The sequence below is a fragment of the Sapajus apella genome, unplaced genomic scaffold, assembly GCF_009761245.1.
Source record: "Sapajus apella isolate SASKATOON/1434 unplaced genomic scaffold, GSC_monkey_1.0 scaffold7, whole genome shotgun sequence".
NCBI classification, from domain to species: Eukaryota; Metazoa; Chordata; class Mammalia; order Primates; family Cebidae; genus Sapajus; species Sapajus apella.
This window is the reverse complement of record NW_022436947.1, coordinates 37,407,146-37,425,365: the sequence shown is the minus strand read 5'-3', so window position 1 is coordinate 37,425,365 and position 18,220 is coordinate 37,407,146. Positions and strand designations below refer to the sequence as shown.

General features: G+C 39.0%; 2 protein-coding genes and 1 pseudogene across 6 annotated transcripts in view; 2 read left to right on the top strand and 1 right to left on the bottom strand.

Annotated features, from left to right (window-relative positions):
- DNAJC2 (DnaJ heat shock protein family (Hsp40) member C2) overlaps window positions 1-1,606 on the bottom strand; it is a 36,073-nt gene extending 34,467 nt beyond the window's left edge. For all 5 annotated transcript variants that reach the window (XM_032276362.1, XM_032276358.1, XM_032276359.1 and 2 more), the window contains exon 1: window positions 817-1,606. Coding sequence is in view for 2 of the 5 variants with exons in the window: in XM_032276358.1 (XP_032132249.1) it covers window positions 817-880 (64 nt within the window). In the remaining 3 variants the exon portion in view is untranslated. The remainder of the gene's footprint in view (window positions 1-816) is intronic.
- Window positions 1,607-1,868: 262 nt separating this feature from the next.
- Window positions 1,869-2,027, top strand: LOC116550502 (annotated as a pseudogene).
- A 1,732-nt stretch (window positions 2,028-3,759) lies between these two features.
- Window positions 3,760-17,600, top strand: PSMC2 (proteasome 26S subunit, ATPase 2). The gene is made up of 12 exons (XM_032276364.1): window positions 3,760-4,015; window positions 4,787-4,824; window positions 5,745-5,826; window positions 6,692-6,791; window positions 11,664-11,795; window positions 12,373-12,445; window positions 13,037-13,132; window positions 13,839-14,003; window positions 15,448-15,535; window positions 16,777-16,979; window positions 17,078-17,174; window positions 17,262-17,600. Exons 1-12 carry the CDS (start codon window positions 3,946-3,948, stop codon window positions 17,417-17,419), a joined length of 1,302 nt encoding a protein of 433 aa, XP_032132255.1. The 5' UTR covers window positions 3,760-3,945; the 3' UTR covers window positions 17,420-17,600.
- Window positions 17,601-18,220: the final 620 nt, after the last annotated feature.

Sequence of the window (18,220 nt, the reverse complement as noted above, 5' to 3'; positions counted from 1 at the left end):
TTACACTGGAGAGAATTAAAACACTCTGTAAAAAAGGTACCACCTGTGTAGTATGGGTGTGTGGCTTTTAGGCCTTTTCCTCTAAGCAGCACCGAGACACACAAATGCAACACGTGCCATGCGTTAAAAAATCACATTTAACAGACGCCTATGTGACTGGCTATGGGAATTACTGTAGATAACTGGAACTGAAAACTCTTAAGTTTACAATACTCATGACTCTCCTGGGCCATAAATCTAAAACCTACAGTAGCAGGACAAGTTTCACTTGTAATAACTGCCTTTCAAAGTCTACGCGGATCTTTTCAGCAACACAGGCGAGGATCTTTTAACGCTGAGTATGAAGAGCGGCGTCTGAGTTGTTACATTTAAAAAATAAAGCCGGAGCAAACGCAGAGAGGGAGAAAGGTGTTTAAAGAGACCGCCAGCAGCAAAGCTTTGTACGACCCCAGGTACGGGGGATGCTCGCTGCGCCTCGTCTTGTCTTTCCGCCGTAGGCAAGAAGATGCTTACAAGAATCTTTCTAGGATACTGGGGTGTTCGGTCCCGAACTGCTCAGTCCAATCCATGAGTCAGCAGCGGCGAGAGGAGGAAGCAATGGTAGGAGGAAAAGGAAGGCACCCCTCACCCTCCTTCCTTCCAATCTGGGATAGGATTACTTTGAAACACTGAGCAAAAAGGCACTCGTCACGGCCCCACACGGCCCCGGAGCTAGTCGCCAGGGTCAAGGGTAGAGAGAGCCCAGGGTTGCAGAGGCGGAGGACTTAGGCAGGGGCGGCTAAGGTGGGAAGGAACTGGGGTTGGGTGGGCACTTACCAGAGGTCAGAGCGTGGGTGATGGCGGTGCCCTGGCCCTCCGCGGCGCTTGGCAGGAGCAGCATGATGGCGCCGGGCCTAGCCCGGTGTGCACAGCGGGTCACGTCCCGAGCGGAGGGCTAAGCGCTCCCCTCCAGCTCTACCTCTCAGTCCGAGCCTCGCGCCTTGGCTCCACGACGCCTAGGAACCGGCGCATGGAGACGACCAACAAGCACTTCCGGGATGGAGCTTTCGTGGTGCAGCCGCCAATCTCACACCCTCCCACCCCCGCTAACGTGTGCGGCAACTTGGTTTCACACTGACTCAGATCCGGCTGGACACCAAGTCGCAGGAGAAAATGGTTCCTAGGCTCATCAGTTTTCCTGTAAAAAGGGTTATTTTCCAGGTCCTGGTACAATACATAGAACATAACCTTTAAAAAGCAGCTCTTTTTATATTATCTTTAAGTTCTTACTGCTTTACATATTAATCTGAAACTAATCAGTGATTTTCCCAGGAGCTCTACGCTTTTAAATAAAAACTGAAAATACCGGTGTGAACCAGTATCGACTAGTATATACATCTGCGGATAATTATGTATGTATATTTGCGACACATTTGCGCTTAACTTGATGATAATAGCAGCGAATATTTGTCATGCTATTACTATTTACCTGCATTGCATCTTTCATTACTCGAAACCTCTCTCTAGTGTTAGATTCTATTCCAAGGCCAGCAATATTTTTACCCTGTTTTAGTGGAATGAAGTTTTCTTTCAGGAGATTCCCAATTACAGGAGTCTGGGACTTAATTGTTTATTGCATAATAAAATCAATTGTATTCCTACTATATGCTTCCTTCTAAGACTGCTGTTCAAAACAAAAACTAACAAAAGAAAACCAGTGGGTAAAGGCTCACCCCCAACTGCAGCACCTGAAACATGTTTAAAAAAATAAACTTGATGTGCCACTCTTTAGCAAGGACCACCAGAAATTAGTAAAGTATCCTCTAATTTACTAATTTCATTATATTCTCACAATTAAGTATACATATATAAACACACACACACGTTTTATCACTTCTTGGCCTTTTGGCTAAGATCAAGTGTAGTATATATATATGTTTTGTGGAGACAGGGTCTCCTTATGTTGCCCAAGGTGGTCTTGAACTCCTGGCCTCAAGGGATCCTCCTGCCTCAGTCTTCCAATGCTCTGGGATTACAGGCGTGAGTCACCGTGCCAGGGCAATTAAATATATTTAATTGGTCTGCATATCTGCTGCATGACATCACTGTCACTTCAAAATGGACATTTCAAAAATTGAACTAAGGGAGGCAGAGGTGGGAAGATCGCTGAGCCCGGGAGGTGGAGGGTGCAGTGAGCTGAGATCGCACCACTGCACTCCAGCCTGGGTAACAAAGTGAGACACTATCTTGAAAAAAAAAAAAAAAAAACTAATCATCTGCCCCAAAACCTCTTCCTGATCCCTATTAATGCAACCACTGTTAAAACATGCTCCAAGGTGCAAAGTAACCTGACTCCACTTTCTACATATTAATATATTTTTTTTTCCTCACACCTCTTCCCATTCAATTTTATCATCATCTCTAAGGTCATAAGGTTTTTTTTTTTTTTTTTTTTTTTAAGTTTTATTTTTTTTTTTCCCATGCTGGAGTGCAGTGGCAGTGGAGTGCACTGCAACCTTCACCTCCCAGGTTCAAGCAATTCTCCTGCCTCAGCCTACCGACTAGCTGGGACTATAGGCGCGCGCCACCAAATTTTTGTCTACTAAAAATTTTGTCTACTAAAAATTTTTGTCTTTTTAGTAGAGACAATGTTTCAGCCTGTTAGCCAAGCCTGTCTCAACTCCTGACCTCGTGATCTGCTCGCCTCGGCCGCCCAAAGTTATGTGATTACAGGTGTGAGCCACCGAGCCCTGCCAGGCTGTTTTGCTTTTTTAAAAAAAAATTGTGCTAAAATACGCATAACATGAAATGTACCATCTTCACCATTTTTAAGTATACAGTAATGTTATGTGCATTCACCATTGTGCAACCGCCCTACAGAACTATTTTTATATTACAAAACTGAAACTATACCCATTGAACAACTCTCCACTGGAAACCATCCTTGTACTTTGTCTTTAGAAATTTGACAACTCCAGGTACTTCATATATGTGGAATCATATGGTGTTTGTCTTTTTTGTGAATGGCTTATTACCTTAGCATAATGTCCTCAAGGTTTATCTGTGTTGTAGTTCATATTAGAATTTCATTTCTTTTTAAGGCTGAATATTTGTGTGTATGTGTGTGTGCGCACACTGCTTATATCAAATTTTGTTTATCCATTCATATGTAGATGGGGGTTGCTTCCGCCTTTTGGTTATCGTGACTAATGCTGCTTGTGAACATGGATGCACAAATATCTCTTTGAGATCCTCTTTTTAGTTATTTCAGATACATACCCAGAAATCGAATTGCTAAATGGCATGGTAATTCTAATTTTAATTTCCTGAGGAATCGTCATACTGTTTCCCACAGCAGTTGCACCGTTTTATCATTTTACATTTACGTCAACAATGCACAAGGATTCCGTTTTCTCCAGCAGCACTCGCAAGGGTCTGCTAGACCCCAGGGTCATTGAACACTTATTTTCTGTTTTGTTTTTGTTTGTTTTTAATTATAGCTATCCTAGTGGGTATGTGGCGGCATCCAATTGTGGTTTTGATTTGCCTTTCCTTAACAGTGATGTTGGCCATTTGTATATCTTCTTTGGAGAAATGTTCATTCAGGTTATTTGCTCATTTTAAAAATCAGGTTGTTTTCTTGTTATTGTGTTGTAGGAGTTCTTTATGTATTGTGGATATTAACTCCTTACCAGAAATAAGATTACTTTCACTGTATTTGTAGATGTGGCCATTACTTATTGTCTCTAATATGCCAGGCATTTTGCAAACACTGTAAAGTTTTCTTCTCACAGGTAATCAGTCCAAAAACCAGCGACCTGCTCTCTCCAGACTCTCAGGCTCTGCATCAGGAGGCCCGCCAGAGCACGATCCACTTCCGGTGGGGAAGAGAAAGGGAGAACACCCCCGGAAGCAAGGAAGGTGCTGTGTAATCATTAAGGAGTGGAAGCAGTTGGAGCTGTTAAAATGCCGGATTACCTCGGTGCCGATCAGCGGAAGACCAAAGAGGATGAGAAGGACGACAAGCCCATCCGAGGTCAGTTGGCATGGGCAAGAGATCAGAGCTGGGGCGGGACTGGAGAGCAGCTGCCTTGACACCGGAGGGGAGCTGGATTCCGGCTCCTGGCTTTGTGCTCTAGCCCTTTTGTGCCCCTAGTCATTTAGTCCGGGCGCCGGCCGGATTAACCTGCCTGCCTTCTCAGTCTCCCTCATCCACTACAAGTTCTGTATTCATCTGGTGATGGAAACTTTTATTCATTCTGAGCTCTCAGATCTTGAAGAAGTCACGCAGCCTGCTTGGCCTTACAGGCCTTGAAAAGTTCTGCCTGGCGGTGCTCGATCACCTGATCCTCTTTCCTCTCCTCCTTCTCCTCCCACCTGTGACAGCTGAGCTATCACTGTGTAGCTACAATTCTGAGACAGTTTTCTTAAAAAATTTATTTGACCAGATAATACATTCACAGGGTTCACAATTCAGGAGGCAGAAAAGATACTATGATGTAATTTAACCAAGATTCTTAACGTATGTGTTTTATGTACGTACTATGTAAAATAGGTAATCATGTATATGATGTATTTAAAAAAATCTATCTTCTTCCCAGTCAGATAAAAATTAATTGAGTCCGGGAAGTATTTGACTGAATTTATATAATTATAATCTTGTTTGATTTTTGACACTAAATTAAAACAACTTGAATTGAAAAGTTGATCAGCTTTAGTTTGTTTTTTTTTTTTTTTTTTTTTTTTTTTAAAAAATCTTTAATTCTAATTTCTTTTTGAATCTTATGTATTATCTGTCTTCTTTCAGCACTGGATGAGGGGGATATTGCCTTGCTGAAAACTTACGTAAGTCCTTTCAGTGTCTACAAACTATAGATGTTTTATGTTGAAATAAAAACTGTTTTGGCGGTTTTGTTATTGTCCTTGCAAAATAATTAGAAGAAACCAAAAATTAAAAAAACAAACAAGAAATGAAACAAAGTAATTAGACAAGAATGTCTAAAAACAAAAACAAAACAAAACAAAAAGAGAATGGCAGCTCATGGTAACCTTCACTAACTGAAGTTGCCTACCTAAAATTTATAGACCAGATCAGAGTATTTGGCATGTCTCAGTTTATACATTATTTTAATACTATTTGTGATTAAAATGTGATGCTATATAGAAAGATATTAGACAAAATTTACACGTTTACTATATTTAACGAGTATTACTGAATTAGTTCTGAAATGAAGTTTTAATGCATAGAAATCAAGAAATAGTTTTGCATAATTTCACACTTTTTTTTTTTTTTTTGAGACGGAGTTTCCCCCTTGTTGCCTAGGCTGGAGTGCAATGGTGCGATGTCGGCTCACTGCAACCTGCACTTCCCGGGTTCAAGAGATTCTCCTGCCTCAGCCTCCCGAGTAGCTGGGATTACCAGTGCCTGCCACCATGCCAGGCTAATTTTTTTGTATTGTTAGTAGAGATGGGGTTTCACCATGTTGGTCAGGCTGGTCTCGAATTCCTGACCTCAGGTGATCTGCCCACCTTAGGCTCCCAAAGTGCTGGGATTACAGGCGTGAGCCACCCACACCCGGCCATGATTTTCACTTGTTATCTTGTATAATAGTGGGTGTGTATTTAGGGGAAAATATTGGGTCAGGAATACCAAGCTTTGGGATAATGATAACTATAGAAATTGTAACTTAAAGATAATTTTTACCTATAGTTTAATAAATTGTTGATGTCCTGATATTCTAACTAAACTGATCTTCATCACCTAGGGTCAGAGCACTTACTCTAAGCAGATCAAGCAAGTTGAAGATGACATTCAGCAACTTCTCAAGAAAATTAATGAGCTCACTGGTATGTATTTTTTAATTTCCATTTCCTTTAAATGTAATGTGTTACTCCTTCATGATTACAGATTTAAAAAAAATCATTATTCTTCCTTTCTGTTAAAAAATTAGATCTCATTTAACCATACCTTTCACTGCTTTTTACAGTCAGGTTTAATGCTTATGCAGTTAAGAAACAACATCATCTTTTTTTTTTTAATTAAAAAAATTTTTTTTTTTTTTTGAGACGGGTTTCACCATATTGGTCATGCTGGTCTTGAACTCCCGGCCTGAGGTGATCCACCTGCCTAGGTCTCCCAAAGTGCTGGGATTACAAGCATGAGCCACAGTGCCTGGCAACAACATCATCTTCTAAGCAAGTCATGTTTCTATTGGTCAAAGCCCAGTTCAGTAAACTTCAGTTAACAAGTCAAAAAACTTTTTTGAATAAAAATAAGATCTCACAACATAGTTTTGCTTGAAGTAATTGGGCTCTTTCCCGGCAGCTGGAAACTTTTTGAGGGGACTTGAATGATGAAGTTTTACAGTATTCACAAAAATGTTAAATGTGGCATTACATTTTTGGTTTGACAATTACTTTAGGGCAGGATAGTAGTTTTCAGCTGGGGTCCTTTTGCCCACCCCCTCCCCCCTCCCAGAGGACACTGGGCAATGTCTGGAGACATTCTTGATTGTCATGACTTTGAGAGAGGGCGGTGCTACTGGCATCTAGTGGTGAGAGGCCAGGGATGCTACTAAACAGCCTATAATGCACACGACAGTCCTCCCAATGAATGATTCAATGCAAAATATCAGTAGTGCTGAGGTTTAGAAAGGTTATTTTAGGAGGATGCATTACATTTTAGTAAATTTTGTCATCTTTCTCTATGTAGGTATTAAGGAATCTGACACTGGCCTGGCCCCTCCAGCACTTTGGGATTTGGCTGCAGATAAGCAGACACTCCAGAGTGAACAGCCTTTACAGGTTGCCAGGTATGCACAGGTGCTCTGTGGCAACTTACCTTTGTCTGTCTTTTCAAGCACTTAATGTTAGAGTCTCAGGGATAATGCAATCATTCATAAAGGATTTTCATTCCAAATTCCAAGTAAATAAGGCTTTCTACAAAACTGTGTGGGGTTAAAATTTTATGTCTTAAACAATTATTCAAAAATACATGAAGGTATAATCATTTAAAAGATTTAAATAGGCCAGGTGCAGTAGCTTACACCTGTAATCCCAGCAGTTTGAGAGGCCGAGGCGGGCGGATGATGAGGTTAGGAGATCAAGACCATCCTGGCCAGCATGGTAAAACCCTGTCTCTACTAAAAATACAAAAATTAGCAGGGTGTGGTGGTGTGTGCCTGTAATCCCAGGTTCTTGGGAGGCTGAGGGAGGAGAATGGCTTGAACCCAGGAGGCATAGGTTGCAGTGAGCCAAGATTATGCCACTGCACTTCAGCCTGGGTGACAGAGTGAGACTCTGTCTCAAAAAAAAAAGAAAAGAGTTAAATAGTTCAATAATAATAATTGTATTTCCCAATTCCTCTTCCCTAAAGACACTCACTTTCACCATTTTTAGCTGATTTTTTGGTTTTTGCTTTGATGGTTCTATGGATATTGCTATGTCTTGTGTATTGTACATTCCTACTTTTTGATTTTTTAGTTTTAGGTATTATCTTTTGGCTTCCCACCATGGAAGATGAGGATTTTGTTTTGTTTCCTCTGCCTTCATTCATCCTGAAGGCACACCCTTTCTATCACCACATCCTCCTGGTCTAATTGTGTTATAATTTTGGTTAGATCAGTATTCTGTGTTTATATGATTATGGCTATGTAAACACTATTCATAAAGAGGCAAGTGGTAAGCTGTGATTGCTTTTCCTTTCTTGTACCACTATTTTTTGGTTGTTGTTATAATGTCTTGTTTCTTCATTTGCCTGGTTTTCTGTGCATATGTTACAAACTCAGCCTCTCACCTTGATTGTCTAAACTGCCCTTCAGATGCATCAGATCTGTTAGTTTTCTCCCAGGGATCCCTCAGTTGCATCTGGTGTTCTCTCGTTTCGTTTTCCTTATGTTTTTCCCAGCATTTCTTGACCTGCTTTGGTATGGACCATTTGCCCTTCATGCCTGTTTAATCACAATCATTGTCTGACTTCTCTATCCTGGAGATTTCCCCTTGCCTCTCTCCTGTTGCTTGTGTACTGTTAGTCTTTCTTCCGTGGTTTCCTTACAGCCTTGTTTAGGTCTAATACGTTCTCTGGTAGCTTCCCAGAAAAGAGTCAGTTGGGAAGTAACATTTTGAGACTGTATATGTCTGAAAGTGTCTTAGCTGAGTATAAAGTTCTTTTCCCTTCAAAATTCTGAAGGCGTTGTTCTGTTATCCTCTGCCTCCCAATGTTACGCTAAAGCCATTCTGATCCTCAGTCCTGTATATGTGACCTGTTTTTTCTCTGAAAGTTGTAAAGTCTTCTCTTGTTCTATTTTGAAATTTTATGGCGATGTGCCTTGGTGTTGGTCTATTTTCATCCATTGTGCTGGGCTCTCTTGTCATTTCGTAAGGTAGATCTTCTTGAAATCATTTGTTAATTTATTTCCTTCTATTTTCTTGGTCCTTTATTCCTGAATTTTCTTATTTTGATATGGGGTCTCCAGGATTGCTCCTCTAATATGCTAGTCTGTCTTTCTTGTTTTTCTTTTTGCCTTTTAACTTTCTATGAGCTTTTTTTAATCTTTGAATTAATTCTATTGATTTTTTTTCCTCCCATTTTTCTTCTCGTAGATTTTTAATTTCTCAGGTAAAAAACTGAGGTTTTTTTATTTCAAGGATCTCATTTTTATTCTTTCATTTGTGTGTGTGTTGGATGTTCTGTTCTTGTGTCATGGTTGTAATATGTTCTCATGTCTCTCTGGAAATTAATACAGCTTGACTATCCCTTACTGGAAATGCTTAGGACCAGAAATGTTTCAGATTTGGGAATTTTTAGATTTTAGAATATTTGCAGTATACTTACTGGTTAAGCATCCCGAGTGCAAACATTGAAAATCCTGAATGCTCCAATAGCATTTTCTTTGTGTGTTGTCACCGAGAAACACCAGGGGATTTTTCTAGGTCGTACTGCTCACTGCATAGAAAACCAGTCACTGAGATAACAATTTAATTAGCCAATTTCCCTGACCAACTAAAATTAGGGGTTTATGTAGGAGGGAAGAAATGTGACAGAGTGTAAGACAATAGGAGCTAGGGAGGGATAAGGAAGCCACCATAATGATGAATTTTAGGGGTCTGGCATCTCATTGTGTTCATGCTGTGATCTGGTGAGTTTCAGTTCTGTGATACTGTTTTTGAGAGCCTGAGGGTAAAACAAATATAATTTCTAAGCTTTAAGACTAGAGAGATCAGTTTCTATGTTTATCCAAAAAAACTGTCTTTTGGGCTATTGGGTCAGTTTCAATGTCAGTGTTCAAAAAGTTTTGGATATTAGAGCATTTTGGATTTGGAATTTTTAGATTTGGGAGGCTCAACTTAGAACTTTGCAGGTTTGCTTCCTTCAAGGTGCTTTTTCCCTTCTTTGCTTATTTGGCCTTGGTCTTTTATTATAGATATCTGGTAATCTTAAATTTGGGCCTTGGTTTTTGGTGGGAGACCAAAAGGGTGACAGCTCTAAATTCAGTAGTGAGGGATGTCCATCCTGAGTTTCATTCTAGGTGATCTGGTGGGGCCGTTTAGCTGTGGGACCTCCTGTGTCACTGTCTTAGGACTTTTCGTTTGGATAGTCAGATTTCACAAATAATTTATTTCAGTTTCCTGTTGTCTCTAATCTCCAACATTTTGGAAGAACAGTGGAGAAAGGGGGCTGGGGATCTTAGTAACAAGTTCACTTATGTTTACTCATCCTTCCCCATTCACTGCCCACCCCCCCGAAATTTTCAGTAGATTTGCTGCCCCACACCCCTTTTACTGCTAGTGTTCCCTCTGATTTACTTTTTCCAGAGCAGGGTCGGCAAACTTTATAAAAAGGTAGTAAATATTTTAGGCTTTGAAGGACAAGAAACAAAATTGGGGATATTATGTGGGTACTTACCTGCCACAAGAGAAAACAAATTGTGAATGTTCATCTTTAAAAACAAAGCTGGTTTTGGCCCACAAGTAATTTGCTGTTCCCTGCTCTAGAAAGTAGACCTGTGTAATTTTGTCCATATAAGGGAAGTATAGACCAGGCAGTGTGGAGAGGCTCCTATAATCTGACTTCTTAATTCTTCTATTTCAGAAGCCATGGGTCTGCCCACCTCTCCCAACCTCCTGTTCAATTTTCTAGGGATACCTAATGCCTAATGCCATCTGTCTGAGCCTGACCCCTTGATGATTTTGGGTCTAAATCAAGGAGATACTTTGCCTTCCCCATTGCCTTTTAGGATTTAATTTTCTTGTTTCTGCAAAGTCATTTACTACCTGAGCTTGTGCTTTCCAATTACCAAAATTTAATTCCTGTGTTGATGCCCTTTTTAAACCCTATGGTTTAAGTAACATTGTGTTTAAGGAGGCACAAAAATAGATGCATGCATTTAGATTGTTGCCTTCAATCACAGGTCCCTTGGAGGTATTTTTTGTTATGATATGAAGTAACACTTTAACTTAATTTTTATTTATAACTGAATAGCAATTGCTTGAATACCATTTCTCTGCAGACCTGAAATGCTATCTTTACCATAATCTAAATTCCAGATTTGTGTTGTCTTTTGGATTCCCTATACTGTTTTACAGGTGAATATGTTTATTACTGTTAGATCAACATTTAATTACTATAGCTTTACACATTGTTTTGATATCAGAAATGGCAGTTCTGTGTTTTTTTCCTCAAGCTATTATTTCCTATACGTCCCCTTTTTTATTTGTTTGTTTTAAACTAGCCCAGGACAAGACTGATATTTGTTTTTTCTGAGGTGGAGTCTCACTAAGTTGCCTAGGATGGCCTCGAACTCTTGCCTCAGTCCCCTGAGTAGCTGGGATTATTGGCATGTACCACTGTGCCCAGCTAGGATTGCATTTAATTCATAATTTAATTTGAAGTAGACTTGTTATTCTTCAAAATACATATTTTTTGGCTGGGTGGGGTGGCTCATGTCTGTAATCCCAGCATTTTGGGAGGCCAAGGCTGACAGATCACCTGAGGTCAGAAGTTCAAGACCAGTCTGGCCAACATGGCGAAACCCTGTCTCTGCTAAAAATACAAAAATTAGCTGTGCATGGTTGTGGGTACCTGTAATCCCAGCTACTTGGGAGGCTAAGGCAAGAGAACTGCTTGAACCCAGGAGACAGAGGTTGCAGTGATTTGAGATTGCACCACTGCACTCCTTGCCTGGGCAACAGAGCAAGACTCCATCTCAAAAAAAAAAAAAAAAAAAAAAAAAAAAAAACTTCTACTGCCTCAGTTGAAAAAGTAGCAACAACAATATAAACGGATTTAAAGTATAAACTCAGGAAAAGAATGAAAACACATTTATTACTGAATTTGATATAAGACAAGATGACCATTTTTAATGGGGAACATAAAAAGAAGAGCAATTTAAAATATACTGGAACATCACTAATAAGGAATATAAATTACAGAAATAAAAAAATCAGAGAACTTCTTAATGAGATATTTGGGTTTGATTTCCAGGAGAATGTATTTGAAAGTTTTATGGCTTGGCTAGTCAAATGGACCTTCGGAGTTGAGCATAGAAAAGGATCTTTAACAGTGTCCCAGTTTCTACAGTTCTAGTTTATACCTATATATTGCATATTCAGGATAGAATCTAGTTAGCTGAATTCATTATTAGTGGTTAGGTTCCTTACTCTAATCAAGCTTTTTGCTGTGTTAGGTGTACAAAGATAATCAATGCTGATTCGGAGGACCCCAAATACATTATCAACGTAAAGCAGTTTGCCAAGTTTGTGGTGGACCTTAGTGATCAAGTGGCACCTACTGACATTGAAGAAGGGATGAGAGTGGGGTAAGATTTCTATTTACAATAAATCCTTTTTTTTCACCAAGGATACTGTCTCACATTCACATCCTTGGCTTTGTAGTAAATAAATAAACTGAATGCCTTGGAATACCAAAGGATAATTAGTAATGTACTGTAGTTGAAAATTCTTTCTTCTGCATCTGCTTCCTAACTTCCCATCAGCTTCCCCAACTTCCCCTACTCCCACTATTGTTTATTATGAATGGCTTCAAATTTTAGACTTGAGGTTACCAGTCCATTTAAGGTAACATGGTATAGACTGGGGGAGTACTTCCTTTAGGATAGTTATGATGCTAAGTGAGTTAATGTCTATAGAATACATAATGATTCACTCAGTAAATTAAAAAAAAATCTCCCCTTCCTCCTTGAGTCAAGGGTCTAGTTGCTGTTGGATAGGTTGTTTGCCACATTAGGCTTATAGTTTAGTATCCTCAGTTTTCATGCTCTATTTCTCTTTATATATCCTCTGTTGTTAAAGTATGGTTTTGAGCAGAAAAAACTAAACAAAAGGACATTGAAAGCTCAAAGAATGTATTAGTGACTATCTCTTTTACTTCCTTAGTGTGGACAGAAATAAATATCAAATTCACATTCCATTGCCTCCTAAGATTGACCCAACAGTTACCATGATGCAGGTAAGAAACTATGGGAGGGAAAATGAATGCTATGGCTTTTTTTTTTTTTTTTTTTAATTGAGATGGAGTTTCACTTTTGTTGCCTAGGCTGGTGTGCAATAGTGCAGTCTCGGCTTACTGCAACCTCCACCTCCCAGGTTCAAGCAATTGTTCAGCCTCAGCCTCCCAAGTAGCTGAGGTTACAAGCGCCTGCCACCACGCCCTACTAATTTTTGTCTTTTTAGCAGAGACAGGGTTTCACCATGTTGGCCAGGCTGGTTTCAAACTCCTGACCTCCAGTGTTTCGCCCACCTCTGCCTCCCAAAGTGCTAAGATTCCAAGTATGAGCCACAAAGCCTGGCAGTATTTTTTTTTTTTTTTTTTGAGACGGAGTCTCACCATGTCTTTACTAGTTTGTCTTTCATTCATTAGTGTCATAACAAGTAATATAGCAAATAGTTCCAGGGCACCAGACAATGTATTCAATTTTTATTAAAAGTCTCACTTGTTGTGAGTTTGATTTTTCTTTTAAGGTACTGGGTCTCTTCTGTATTTGGACAGTATCCAAAAAAACCTATGACTATATGTTGTACATTTCTGTCCCTCTCTTAGGTGGAGGAAAAACCTGATGTCACATACAGTGATGTTGGTGGCTGTAAGGAACAGATTGAGAAATTGCGAGAAGTAGTTGAAACCCCATTACTTCATGTAAGTAGCTGAATGTTATATTTAAATTTCTTTGTATAAAGACGTCTCTTGTATACTGAGCACTAAAATTGCTTGTATATTAGATGGCTTTTAATATTTTTCCTAAAGAAAATTTTTTGAGAGGGTGGAGAGAGAAGATATAGAGAGTTGGTAGGTTTTAGGGAAGAGCAAGCAAAAACGATTGAGTGGTCGAGTATATTTCAAAAAGAAAGATCTGCTGTTTACAGTGACAGAGGTGGCTCAGTGTAACCTTTAGCAATATGTTAAATATGTTACAGGCTATTACAGAAGAAACTGGTTCTTCAAATGGGATCGAGAAGAAAGGGGCTTATATTGAAGCAGGTTAAACTTGGGTGGATAATGGAAAACCAAGATATTGAATACCAGATAATAATTATGTTCTTTAAACACCGTAATTTTTTAAAATTAGGAAAATATTTTAAGACTGGATAATAGAAGCACGTTTTAAAAGCCATTCAGTCTTATGTGTTGATCTGAGTCCAGTTTAGAACTTACGTCTAAGAATAAGTAAAATTTCTCATTTAGATCAAGTATGTAGACTGTGGACTTAATAGTTTTGATTTAAATATTAAAGTATGGTTTTCAGGATAAAAGACTAAACATAAAATTACTTTGTTGATGTAGAAGTAGACTTTATTTTTGTTATGCAGAAGTGATAAGTGTAAAAATTGTGTCTCTATCACAGCCAGAGAGGTTTGTGAACCTTGGCATTGAGCCTCCCAAAGGTGTGCTGCTCTTTGGTCCACCTGGTACAGGCAAGACACTCTGTGCACGAGCAGTTGCCAACCGGACTGATGCATGCTTCATTCGAGTTATTGGATCTGAACTTGTACAGAAATACGTCGGTGAGGTAAAGTAAATTTATCATAGTCAAAGAATATGTAGGCCTATATAAAATTTGTACAGTATGAATGAAAGTAAAAATGGCACTTCTGCATTGGGGGATCAAGACATGAAATTTCTCTTTTTTTTGAGATAGGGTCTCACTGTTGCCCAGGATGGAGTGCAGTGGCGTGACCTCAGCTCACTGCAGCCTCTACCTCTCTGGGCTTTGGTGATCCACCTATCTCAGCCTCTCAGGTAGCTGAGACCATGGGCGCATGCCACCACACCCAGCTAATTTTTGTATTTTTTGTAGAGAGGGTTTTGCCATGTGGTCCAGCTGGTCTCAAACTCTGGGATCCATCTGCTTTACCCTCCCAGAGTCCTGGGAGTCTAGGCATGAGCTATCATGCCCAGCCTGAGACCAGAAATTTCTTGATTGTAGTTTAGAAGCCACCCTTGTGGTCATTTGGAAATAGGTACCACTTAAAATTTTAACCAGTATGCCCCCCACCCAAGAAGTATGACATTTTCTACAGATGTGGCTTTTCTATAGAAATGCCTGGTAAATGAATTCAAAAGTGTACTTTTACTTCAGGGGCATTGTTTTCAGTCCTAATGAGAAAATGAGAATATAGGTTGTCTATATGTATGTAGACATACATATACACATACATATACACATATATATGTATTTAGAGAATAAGTCTAGGGCTACATGTATCTGAAACCTGTTGATGATTCGTATACTTAGTAAGAATTAGATAAGGAGCTGCAAGAGTTGAGATATCTTTTTATTCCCTAATTAAAGCTTAAGTCAAATTCAATGATTAGGAATTCCAAGTGATAGATCAGATGCTTTTATTTACTTTTTACTGATTAGAATGATTCCTTTATTCAACTATTAATTTGACCTCTTCAGATCTGAAACCTATTGCTATTTAATAGAGAATCATGAAAATGACTTACTATTTTAAGGCTAGCAAAATTAATTTGATGGACTGGGGAGCAAACTTCAGTCTTTTTAAAAAAAAGTTTAGGTAGGCTGGGCATGGTGGCTCATGCCTGTAATCCCAACACTTTGGGAGGCAGAGGTGGGTGGATCACCTAAGGTCAGGGGTTCAAGACCAGCCTGACCAACATGGTGAAACCCCATCTCTACTAAAAATACAAAATTAGCTGGGCGTGGTGGCACATGCCTGTCATCCAGCTACTCAGGAGGCTGAGGCAGGACAATCGCTTGAATGCAGCAGGCAGAGGTTGCAGTGAGCCAAGATCGCACCATTGCATTCCAGCCTGGGCAACAAAAGCAAAACTCCATCTCAAAAAATAAAAAATAAAAATAAGTTTATGTAATAATGGGTGACGATACTGTTAGGAATAAATATTGAAAAGTTTGAAGTATAACTTTTTATTGTATTTTAAAATATTTTAAAGCCAATTTTGAATTACTAAATCATTTTTCTCATTAGGGGGCTCGAATGGTTCGTGAGCTCTTTGAAATGGCCAGAACAAAAAAAGCCTGCCTGATCTTCTTTGATGAAATCGATGCTATTGGAGGTGAGAATGATATGTTAGAGACCTGCTTTAGGATTCGGTTTCATGAAAACTCTAAAGTGATATGTGTTACAGTTCTGATCTGTTAATCTTGTACAGATTTTTAACTCCAACTCTCCTGTGAGCTCTGAAACATTGGCACCACAGATCTAATAAATCTAGTAAACTAAACTATAAAGGCAAGAAGAAACATTATATACCATTGCCATTTCTCAAAGCCTTTATTTTTGTGCTATGGATTGAATATCTGCTAGCTGAAATGTTTGAGAATAGAAGTGTTTTGGAATTTAGATATTTTCGATTTTGGCTTTTCAAGTATTTGCAGTATACTGGTTGAGTATCCCAAATCTGAAAACCTGAAATCTAAAATGCTCCAATGAGTATTACCTTTGAGTATGTTGTTGCTCAAAGTTTCAAATTTTGAAGCATTTTGGATTTGGGGATGTTCAACCTGTATCTGATTTCATTCACACAACACCTATTTCCACACTTTAAACAACTCCTAAATTGAGAAGTATCATCTCCTAATGTCATAAGAAAGCACTGGGGCATAATTTAATTGGTGGTGGTTTTTCTCAGTGCACTTAAAATAATGTTCTTGGCTTCACAGATTTGATGAGATACAATATTAGCCATGAAATCTAGAGAAGTTTATTTTTTTGAGACACAGTCTCACTCTGTTGCTCAGGCTGGAGTTGAGTGGTACCATCTCAGCTCACTGCAACCTCTGCCTCCTGGTTCAAGCGATTCTTTGTCTCAGCCTCCTGAGTAACTGGGATTATAGGTGCCTGCTGTCACGCCTGCCAGTTTTTGTATTTTAGTAGAGATGGGTTTCACCATGTTGGCCCAGGCTGGTCTTAAACTCCTGAGGACAAGTTATTTTAACTTATCTCTGAGCCTCAGTTTGCTCATCTTATAAAGGACATAATTCTTGCCTTGTGTATTTCATGAGTTTTTGAGAGGTTCAAATTAAGTATAAATGTGGTAGACTTTGAAAACACTCAACTGTCTCATAGGCAATTTAAAGTATGTTAAGTAAATCTGTGATAAATACTTTTGAAAGCAAAGATTCACTTTCTAATTAGTTTTGTATAAAGCAGGCTCTTACAGGATTTGCTTCAAAGTGGGATGTGCACTTGTGCCAGGGGGTCATGATTTGAGTTGAGATTTATGGTACTTTCAGGTCATGCATAGTGTTACTCTGAGTGGACCTGAAAAGCTTATCTTTCCTTTTGTCTTCTCAGGGGCTCGGTTTGATGATGGTGCTGGAGGTGACAATGAAGTGCAGAGAACAATGTTGGAACTGATCAATCAGCTTGATGGTTTTGATCCTCGAGGCAATATTAAAGTGCTGATGGCCACTAACAGACCTGATACTTTGGATCCAGCACTGATGAGGCCAGGGAGATTGGATAGAAAAATTGAATTTAGCTTGCCTGATCTAGAGGTAACAAAACCATTTCATTTTAGGAAAGGGATTTTTGAAGTTTTTTCTTGCTGTGATGTTTTTTCCATTTTAATATTTGTCAATTCCCTCATTTCTAGGGTCGGACCCACATCTTTAAGATTCACGCTCGTTCAATGAGTGTTGAAAGAGATATCAGATTTGAATTGTTAGCACGACTGTGTCCAAATAGCACTGGTAAGTAGAAAGTTCTTGCTTATATTTGCTGGTCTGTCTGCTCAGGCTGTTTTAATTAAGCCTGTTTATTCTCTTTTTGTGTGAAAGGTGCTGAGATTAGAAGTGTCTGCACAGAAGCTGGTATGTTTGCCATCAGAGCACGGCGAAAAATTGCTACTGAGAAGGATTTCTTGGAAGCTGTAAATAAGGTCATTAAGTCTTATGCCAAATTCAGCGCTACTCCTCGTTACATGACATACAACTGAACCTTGAAGGCTTTCAAGTGAAAACTTTTAATTGGAATCCTAACCGTATATAGGCTTGTTAACCACTTCACACAAAAAAATAAATGGCTTCAAGATTGTATGTTTTCATATCTCTTCTTATAATAATAGAATAAAAGGTGATCTCTAATGTTATTAGACAGAAAAGCTTATTAGAATATATTTTGACTGTTTCTTTTGACCCACTCCTATTTAAGGGTTTCACATCATATAAAGTGCTTGCTTAGATGGTTTATATCCTAGGTATACGCTGGCTGGGTCCTCTACATATATTCTTTTTGTATCCTCCCATCTGTCCAGTGAGGAAGATCATCAAATGGAGCTTCCTTTAATGGATGCAAAAACTTTCCTGCTTACTTGTAGTGGCAAAACTGGGATTCATGTCCAAGTTTGTCAGCTCCATTTCCTATGTTCCCATTATCCTCTTCTGCTCCTTATCAGGGTAGCTCACCTAGGCATACGACCAAATGCCTTATGATAGTCTCCTACCACCATGCTGAATAATAAAAGCTTTGTCTAAACCTTTTTTAAACTAGAAGAAACACTGGATGTGTATGTTATGTGTTGCCATTTGATTTCAGATTAATCAGGAATAATTTGTGAATTTTAATGAACAGTAAAGTGGTGCAATAAAGCAGAATAACATTCAGCCAGAGGTGAAAGAGCAGGAAAAAGAAAAAAAATTTTTTGAAAAAAAAGTATGTACATATGATGTAATTCAGAAAATCTGGAATTGGCTTCATACAGAAAATGATTACTTTCATTTTATAAATTAGTTTGGTA

Excerpts from the sequence above, each read along its gene's own strand:
- PSMC2 (XM_032276364.1), top strand. The coding sequence starts at position 3,946 with ATGCCGGATTACCTCGGTGCCGATCAGCGGAAGACCAAAGAGGATGAG. Across the intron at positions 16,980-17,077 it reads TTAGCTTGCCTGATCTAGAG|GGTCGGACCCACATCTTTAA; the intron begins GTAACAAAACCA and ends CCTCATTTCTAG. Across the intron at positions 17,175-17,261 it reads ACTGTGTCCAAATAGCACTG|GTGCTGAGATTAGAAGTGTC; the intron begins GTAAGTAGAAAG and ends TTTGTGTGAAAG.